The 9238-nt window shown below is 41.8% G+C and overlaps 1 protein-coding gene across 2 annotated transcripts; it reads left to right on the top strand.

The window, feature by feature from the left end:
• The first annotated feature begins 698 nt into the window (after positions 1-698).
• LOC145459273 (uncharacterized) lies at positions 699-8972 on the top strand. Of its 2 annotated transcripts, XM_080337927.1 has the most exons (8): positions 699-878; positions 1456-1530; positions 3646-3776; positions 4770-4897; positions 5573-7327; positions 7358-8164; positions 8231-8302; positions 8801-8972. In XM_080337927.1, exons 1-8 carry the CDS (start codon positions 747-749, stop codon positions 8887-8889), a joined length of 3189 nt encoding a protein of 1062 aa, XP_080194053.1. In that variant the 5' UTR covers positions 699-746; the 3' UTR covers positions 8890-8972. The 2 variants fall into 2 exon arrangements, with proteins under 2 accessions (XP_080194053.1, XP_080194052.1); XM_080337926.1 differs by having other exon boundaries at positions 5573-8164.
• The last annotated feature ends 266 nt before the right edge of the window (positions 8973-9238 follow it).

The raw sequence follows: 9238 nt of genomic DNA, 5'->3' as shown, positions 1-9238 counted from the left end.
CAATATGAGCAATGAGCATGTCCATTGTCCATGTCCAGTGTCCACATTCAAGTTGAAATGCAATACTGAATCAATACTAGTCAGCCCTCAATTTTAACACGGCCTGACATATCCACCTCGCCTTCCGCCACATGCCACCTCTTTTTTCGCCTGTCCTTTTATATTATCTTCTTTTACTTTTCATTCAGTGTGCTGTGCAGTGTGCATGCCTCCTTTTACATCGCCTATACCAGGTGGGTGTCTGGTTGCGAAGACTTTGATCCAAGTCGCTTCGACCCCTTTCTATCTGTTCATTGTATCGCAGTATTGTAGTGTATTAAAATGACGAAATTGGTTATAATAAATTGAAATTGAAATGAATTTCAATGCACCATTGTGAAGTAAACCAACTTTTCGACTAGTTACTGCCCTCTTCTGGTTAATGCATTTGCAGGGAAAGTTTTGCATACATTGACCACGAACATTTTCGCTCTCAACAGTAAACAACAGGTTGACATGTTTTATATTCCGTTGCTCTACATATGAAATGAAGGAGCGCTATTGCCCGAATAGCCTAGTGTATCATGCATAGCCTATCTAACTTGACTGGCTGATTCTGCATACATCCCATAATAGACTATAACTCACACTGTTGTTATAACATTTTCGAACTTAATGTAGGCTACGGTATATAGTGTTTTGAATTACCTTTATGAGTTGAATTAACCATGATATCGGAGGAACGTATTTGAAAACTGCTAGTAGACATGGACGTGACATCGTCACCAGAACATGAGCTGCAAGATTCCGTTAGCCGAATGAGTGCTCTTGATTTGTACGAGGATCTACTAATCGACGAAGATAAGGATGACGGAAACAGAGTTTTCACCATGCAAGAGGTCAGTACATATTGCTTGGTATCTTGTGACATAATATTTTGTGTAAACTTCATACGTATGGTAAAGAAATCTGGTAAAACCGGGTTATTAATCTTGATGATGAGTTGTTGACCATCTTCGTGCATGTAATTTTTTTATTATTGAGTTATTAATTAAATAGTAATAGATTTTTCGCCTTTTCAAGTGTTACAATAAGGTGAGTACGGCATATTGGTACCATAGACACCAAATCCGAGTTCATAATTTTCAATGAATTTTTATGCCAATAATTGTGACAGGTTTAATGGAGCCATTTTGATATTGATCGTCACTCTAGGATTGTGTGAAAAGTAATAGAATGATGATACTGACGATTCCTCAGTATATCTGTTGACAAAGCACTGTGATGTTGCACATGAGCAATAAACTGTGTCCTTTGGCATGTCATAATTTTGATTGAATATTGAACATCAATGTATATTTCTAGCTGTGTTCACTGCTACTAATAGCTCTGCGAATATATAAAACATATTGACACTTGGATTATATCTCTTTTGCATGAAAAACAATTTACCTGTAAATTACTGCAATCGTTTAGATCTTGGACGAGAAGAAGTTGCTGGAAGCGCAAAACGCATGTCTATTGAATCAAATCAGTGAAATGAAACTACAGGTACGTAATAGGTTGATACCGTGTGTTCCCCCCATATCTATATAATGAGTAAGCTTGAGCAATGAGCGTGTATTTTAATTTATTAAAAACATGAATTTGTAAATTTAAGCCAGATTTTGATTTAGGATTTCTGCGAAAAAGGAATAGGAGTTGGATCATAGAACATAGGACATAGAACTTGCTTCCTCAAATTTGCAAGATTTTCAGAAACGAGCGGATTTCATATTTTCGAATCCAAAACCTCTTCAGGTCCCTTCTATCCTCAAAAACAGATCCCATGCTCATTCTAAATTTTCAGTCTGAATTTGTTTAAGATCAGTTATGAAAGTACACTTCTTGAAAAAATTCATCAATTTTTCACAGTAGACATTAGCGACATTTGGCAGTGTAACAAAGGCTATCAAACAGCGGAGTCCAGTTTCGTTCAAAAGAAATCGAACAATCAATATCAGGATAGCGGCTTTACCATGACTTTGCCTTCCAGAATCTTATTTTTCGAGTTTTGAGTTGCAAACATTTGTTGTAATTATATTTCGGGTTAATTTTGATTTAGGATGATTTCCTGTTCCGCAAAATTTAGTTGGATGTTTCACCGGTCCGCGGCATCAAAAAGGGAGAGAACCACTGTTCTGGGCTATCTCAACTAGAGCCCGACCGATATTGGATTTCTGAGCCGATACCGATAACACCGATATCCAGTACCTCCACCGATAACCTCGATATATTCAGCCGATATTCAAAATGTATGGAATCTAGCTCAAGGCCCATATTTAACACCTCAGAGCATTTATTTCAACAACTTTACAGCCATTGATATGCTTGAACATGAAATAAATGATCTAGGGGCTATAAAAATATATCAAAAGCACCAATCCAGCAGTTGCAGATTACAGTTCACGAAGCACAATTTCTCGGCGCTTTCTCCAAGGAGTGAACTTCTGTGGTCTTTCATAAATGATGTATATAGTACTAAACACAGTGAGCAGTCTTTCACTTGGTACCTAGTGGCACAGCAAGGATTGGAAATCTTTCTTCATTTCGGTTCCACCGCTCCCCTGCAGGGGATCTTTCCTTCAATGGTTTCACCAAATATTGATATTCTTCTGGCAGAGCACCTGGAGCCTTCAGCACATCATCAACAAATAGCTGAAGAGAAAGTTGAAAACAACTCAAATTGTCCATGTCTGCAACTGCTCCACCCATCCCCCTTGGGCCTTGACCATGACCAGCATTTCAACAATCAATTGATCAATATTTTACGCTCTTTTGTCAGAATTGGCCAATGTCATCATGGAATCAAAAATGTTCGGATCTGTTATTGGCTTTACTCCACCTTTGCTTGATTTTCTTGCCCTCTATGCTCGCATATTTCCTATCATGGTGGCCCCGCAGGTCTCAGCCCTCAGTCAGGTCAGACGACTTCATACATTACTGGCATAATTAGCTCTGTTGGTACCGAACCAATAGCACTATCTTCAGAGAAACGTTTCGACGCGACGCTTTTCTCTATCATCACGAGGGCCAGTCCAGCATGATTGAAGTTCTCATTTCTCTTACTGATTGAAATCTTCTGCAGACAACTATCCATCCAGGATCCAGCTGCTCTCTGTCTTTGGTGATCGATTGATTACTGCAGGGGGATTCCCACGAAGTCAGCGGGGCATAACGGTGATTAGTTATCTACAATATTTTTCAGATAGGAACGCCTACTGCCCTCTATGCAGCATGCACTATATGCAGCTTGGCCATTTATTTTTATAATTTACCACCCTCACGTCTTCTATCGACTTCTCTGACTCCCTGCCACCATGTTGTGACGTCACGAAAAAGGCCGATATTTTTTTACCTTCAATGGCCGATACCGATATTTCTCTCCAAGCGTGATATCGACTCGATATTATCGGCGAGCCGATAATCGGTCGGGCTCTAATCTCAACCACCTTCAGTGCTGCTCTGTTGATCTTTACTACGATTTAATTCCTACATGATGTGCTTGTGACATGATTCAATTTTGTGTGCAGTAATTCAAGTGTTAATATATATTTGTAAAGTTATACAGTACGTGATTACTATATAGTCAAAGTATTTGCTCGCCAATCTGAATCTCGCTGTTAGATGTCGGAAATGTCGGATGAAAATTCGCGACTCCAACAACATTTCGATTCTTTACTGGCGACGGCAAAAGTGGAATTGGATCGCAAGAATGACCTCTTGAATCGCTACCAGACAAAATGTGTTTGTGGCAGGTAGGTTGGGTTTAAATTTCTAACGACCTTTGATTATTCCATCACAACGATACCACACTGACTATTTTAATCTTTTTCTGGTGAATGATAATGGAAATTATCGTTACTACACTCCAAATTGAAATTAGTTGTCGACGATCTATGGAACTCTTTAGTGGTAGGCTACTTTACCTGGGTGATTTGTAACGTACTCAGCATTGCTACATAAGTAGGCTATATGCGGTGCCATAATTTTTTTAGTAGCCTACTCTTGGGTAGTAACAAGTCACAAGGTTCCGAGTCGCAAGTCGATCTTACTTAATTTATTGTTTTGATACGAGTCAAGTTGAGTCATTTTCAACTAATCACCGGGTCAAGTCCAAAAGTCGGCAGCAAAGGGTCGAGTCATAGTGTTGATGCACATATCCGAGTTCAAGTCTGGTTTAACTCACTTTTTTAAACTAGGGGTGATGTCGAAGAAGTCACATTAGGGTTTCAACCCGTAAAAGCGAAGTTACATGAGTTTTCCATTATTAATTCTGTCCAGGGCTCCAGACTAATTTCGCGTACCAAAAATTTTCAACTGCAATAACTTCTTGTACCGGTCGGGAGTGAGCTAAAATTTTTAAGCACCGTTCTTTTAGGCATCTTAACAAATCAATGGGGCTGACAGTTAATTTTGAAAAAAAAAATACATTCAAAATTTTGATACTCCTGTTCGTTCACATCTAGCCTACCTGTTGGAATCGAGCCAAATCTGGTGTACAGTGTTTTTTTAGGCAATCTAACAATTTAATCAGTGAAACACCGGAATCCGGGGAAAAAAAGTTATATTTGAACAACCCTACCTCGCATTCATAATATATATATACTCATTTTTCTCACTCTTACATGTTTATTCAAACGGATAAAATGGTTACTGGGGCTATTTTTCAAGTAATTTTAAGAAATGAATCTACTCAGGTCGAGGCTACAACGATGAAGTACTCACACCACAGATTTTGGTTCTTACAGTGTTTCTTTCCCTGTAAACGCCGCTTGCAAAGACATTTTCCGGAAAGTCGAACGAGTTGCCCACAAACCAAAACAGAAGAAGAAATGTTTGGCGGACCTGTTCAAAGGCAGAAGAGTAACGGAAGAAGGTTCGTGATTTCGATTGGTTTATTCTATTGGAAGATGCTTTTGATATGGGCTGGAAGCTGGCAGAGGTCCCCACTGCTACTCAAGTAAAAGCTGGTAGAACCAGTAGCCTGCAGTAAGGTTGCTCAAGAAATTTATTTTGTCAAATTTGTGGCCATCTGAATATATTGTTGGGTTCGCTAAAAACGGTTCACTCCAAATTTGGGTCAATTCCAACTAGTAGATGTGAAGCTACATGATTTTGAATATAATAAAAAAAGTTAAGATTGTTGTTTGGCCTGCTAGTAATATCACTCCGAGTAGTATTTTGAACTTTGAATCTTATCCTAATTAAAATGTACCAGTCGCGGCAGTCGGTATTTAAGGGTCCAGGAATAGTATAGTATGGGAGCTATTGCCCTGTTTGGTTATACAACAGAACCTTTCGAGCATCTCATGCTCTAACTTGTTCTTGAATAAGATCTTGGTTGCTTTCACACCTTATTTAACGTCCACTTGCAAAGTAATAATTATATTTATTACACGAGCTTTCGGAGCGCCGCTCCTTCTTCAGGTGTTAAAGGCTTGAGGTTCTTGAATGAAACTTTTTATTGCTACTGGTGCATTTATCTCGCGATTTTAGTGCAACAATAACTTGCCCTACTGATGTTCTGTGTAACAACGTGCTCTGTCTCTAGAACTGCGAAGGCCTGGCAAAACAGCGCAGCCGATAGCGCCGAAGAAAACTCCATCCGACAGCAAAAGGGGTAAGAAGTCGACAAGTGTGAATGCGCAATCTCGTAAAATCAACAACAATAGCGGCAGCGGAAAGATCCCGGCATTATCGAACGATCCGAAAGAGTTGTCGCCTCGCAGAAGTGCGCGTAGCAAAGACGCAGACAAACGGCCAACGTCCAAAGTTTTGAAAATTTGTCGCGATTCTGAGAACGTAAAAAAGCCAGAGCAACTACCGACTAAGAAGACGGACCTACCGTTGCCTACACGCGACATAGCTTTGTCACAATATGCGGTTATCGATGAGGTTTCAGACGCGGTTGACATATCGGCTGATTCATTGGATAACAGTACAAATAATGACATTGGAATTCTGGACACTCACAACACACCAGTAGTGTCAACGACCGCCGCTAGGGGTCCTGTCAAGCAGAAAGCAACTTCAAAACGTAAATCTAATGAACCTAGAAAAATACATAGAAGTCCGCATGTTAATCTGCCACAAGGCCCTCACCGGCCACTGTCCCAATCGCAGAACGTAAGGCAAATCGCGGTAACTTGTTCTCCGGGCGTGTCCCTGTCCAGTCGTCCTCCAAAAAGATCGAATAGTTCTGTAAGTGTTGACGAACATTCAACCGGCAGCCCGCCGTTTAAAAAGAGTCGGAAATCAAATAAATTACAAGCCACACGTGGGCAGCAACGCAGTCCCAATTCAGAGTCTGGTGTTTTGAATGTGAACAAATCCAGGAACGAGCAATTTTTGTCGACAGCGACTCGTGATTTAAGTGAGTCTCAACCTGCGCCTGTACTACAACGTAGCGCTACTTCCAAATGTGACGAATTTGCTGGAACAGTTATGCAGCCTGGTAACAGTAGGAATACGAAAGACAACGGCATTGCCGAGCTGGTGTCTGACACTGGCATAGGCTGTCCAGATACGGCCGATGCAAAACGTCGAGATGTTGAGGAAACATCAACAAATCTCGTATCGCGATATCTTGCGGAAAATGACGATCGCCAATCCGCTAGTGGGGATAATAATGTAGAAGATCATATTCGACCACATTTGGATGCGACCGTACTGTCTAATAGCAAAAAACGAGACAGCTCTCTTGAACGGGGCGATAAACCAACTCTTTCTGAAAGTACTTCGAATTTGCCAGATCAGGCCATTTCGTCTGCTTCAACTCGCAGTGAGTTTGATCAAGGTATTTCTCTTAGCACCAGCCAGACTGTCGAAGCGGGAGACAGTGTGAAAATGGTCAAAAATGGGAAAAAACCTGAGCGAATGAGGTTCTCGGCCGGGCATGTACCAGTCGGTTTTCAGCCAAAGGTGCGTCTAGTCGATATCAGGACGCGCACCCCGGTGAAAGACGACGAATCCTCTACTGTAAAGGGGGATGAACCTAGAACCGGCAAACGGAGGCTGTTTACACAACAGAGTACCGTCAGTCCCGAAAGAATGGAAGCGTGTGATGATGTGAGCATTGGCAGCCAAGGGAGGACACAGGAGATAACATCGACCCTACAGGAAGCTGACGATGTCTTGTTTACGGACCTGCAACTATCGGGTGATTCCGATAATATCGACTCGGCTCTGGATGGTGAATCGATGAGTATGTTTAACGCATCGGCTGTTACGTCAGTTGAAAAAAATTGTCAGTCAGTGCAGCCTGATGGGTTGGAGGATAATTCATGTGCTGCCACTCCTTCAGAACCTCTAAAAGACATTGCTACTTCATCAAAACATACTACCACCCCTTCCAAACCCACTACCACTTCTTCAAAACATGTCATCACCCCGTCAAAACATGCTACCACCCATGTGGAGCCCTCTGCCGCCACCATTTCACAACACATTACCACCCCATCAAAACGCACATCTTCAGAGCTCACTACCTTATCTTCAAAACTCGTTACCATCCCTTCAGAGCCCACCACCACCCTGATAAATCATAGCACGCCCTCAGAACGTACTACCATTATTTCAGAGCGCGCTACAACCCCCTCAAAACACGTCACCGCCCCTTCACAGCCCACTACCTCTTCAAATCATGGCACCCCCTCAAAACGTACTACTGCCATTTCAGAGCACACTGCCACCCCCTCACAACACACTACCACTTCTTCAAATCACAGCACCCCCTCAAAACGTGCTGCCACCATTTCAGAGGCCACCACCACCCCTTCAAAAGACGTTATCACACCATCCTCAAAACGTACTATTACACCTTCAAAATTTCGACGAAGAGCCAGCAACGTTCCGCCATCTCAAACTGCCGTGAAATCACCAGCACCCAAAGAGATCACGTATTCAAACAATTCCGTGCGCCCACCAGGCACACTGAGCTCTTGGCTAGCGACAGCCCGTTCGAGCAGTAGTAATTTCGCAAGCGATCGGGGGAACTCCGGTCAAATTTTGTCTGTCGATGTACCAGATAAAGTTGACACTGTGCGGAATGATCAATTTGCGACGAAATCGGGAAATTCTCGAAACGCCGCCTTGCGGTGGTTGGTTAAACTGGGTTTGGAAGAGCTGGAGGGGAAAAGAAGAGGTATTATGTCAGTGACTGAATTTTAGTGACGCGTATGTATATTCGTGTGCTTTCGTGCTTTGACAGCTTCGCAGAGTCAATCTGGTGATCGTGAGAATGGTGTTGAGCAAGCAGCCGCTAAAGGTGTCGTTACAAAAAGTAAATGATTTTGTTTCATGACAAACCTTGGTCAATTGTGTGTTTTAGTCAGGGTCATGCAAAAATTTGTATTGGGGGTGTTGATTCTATCACAATCCTGTAACGAGCACTACGTATAATTCAGTATGGATTTTAGGGTTAGAGTTGTCATAAAGTGTGAATCTTCTCCATGAGCTTCTAGCCAAAGAAACTTGATGAAACTCTGCCGATTGCAGTGTAATATTATGTGTGTGTGTTCAGTTCATTCGATTGGTATGTTTATATATACACACCTATGTGCCTGTATCACGAGACCAATAGTGCCACCCAAGCCTTGACCAATATGTGGAATTTGTGTCTGTAATAATCTCTAACTCGTTTCCAATAAATGTTCATTTATGGTAGCATCCATTTACCAATCAAGCGGTCTTTACCACCAGCTAGGCGCAAGAATGTGTAAAGTGGCATCAGTCCTTTCAGAGGAAGGGAATACTTAATATGGCCTATTTCATCTTTCAGGCTTCTTCCATTCACAGCGTAAAATGTGGTTGACCAGTTTGGAGAAATGCCAGCAACGCAGGAAAGAAAACGCAAAGTGGTCTTCGTGAATGCCGGGAAGAACTGTACGACCTTCGCCATCATGGATGCCATTCGCTTTTTATAGAAATATAATTTTTATAGATACTAGAAAGTTTTAGTAGCGCAGGGAGCAGCGAAAGATTGCCAGGCACAACCTAACCTACCGACTTCGACACGAAATTAGTGGTCTAATTAGAGTTACCGTACATCCTCTTTTTTTACATTTTTGAAAGTGTCCTCGGAGGACGGCTAAATGTCCTCTTTTATGAAAAATTTGGTTACATGTACGTTAAATTTCAACTGAGAAATAGGAAATCAGTACTCAAGTAATGTTCCGGCGGGTCTTTCGGGAGGTGAGTCAAAAAGTTGACCTTTTTT

Source organism: Botryllus schlosseri, chromosome 16 (genome assembly GCF_051294905.1).
Source record: "Botryllus schlosseri isolate E-star chromosome 16, Bs_hap1, whole genome shotgun sequence".
NCBI classification, from domain to species: Eukaryota; Metazoa; Chordata; class Ascidiacea; order Stolidobranchia; family Styelidae; genus Botryllus; species Botryllus schlosseri.
The sequence above is the reverse complement of the archived record's forward strand: the minus strand, read 5'-3'. Positions and strand labels throughout refer to the sequence as shown.

What these genes read in the sequence shown, in the direction of transcription:
- LOC145459273 (XM_080337926.1), top strand. Translation starts at nt 747, where the DNA reads ATGGACGTGACATCGTCACCAGAACATGAGCTGCAAGATTCCGTTAGC. An exon ending in GAGTTTTCACCATGCAAGAG is followed by an intron (nt 879 to 1,455) that starts GTCAGTACATAT and finishes GCAATCGTTTAG; the next exon opens with ATCTTGGACGAGAAGAAGTT. An exon ending in TAAAGGTGTCGTTACAAAAA is followed by an intron (nt 8,303 to 8,800) that starts GTAAATGATTTT and finishes TTCATCTTTCAG; the next exon opens with GCTTCTTCCATTCACAGCGT.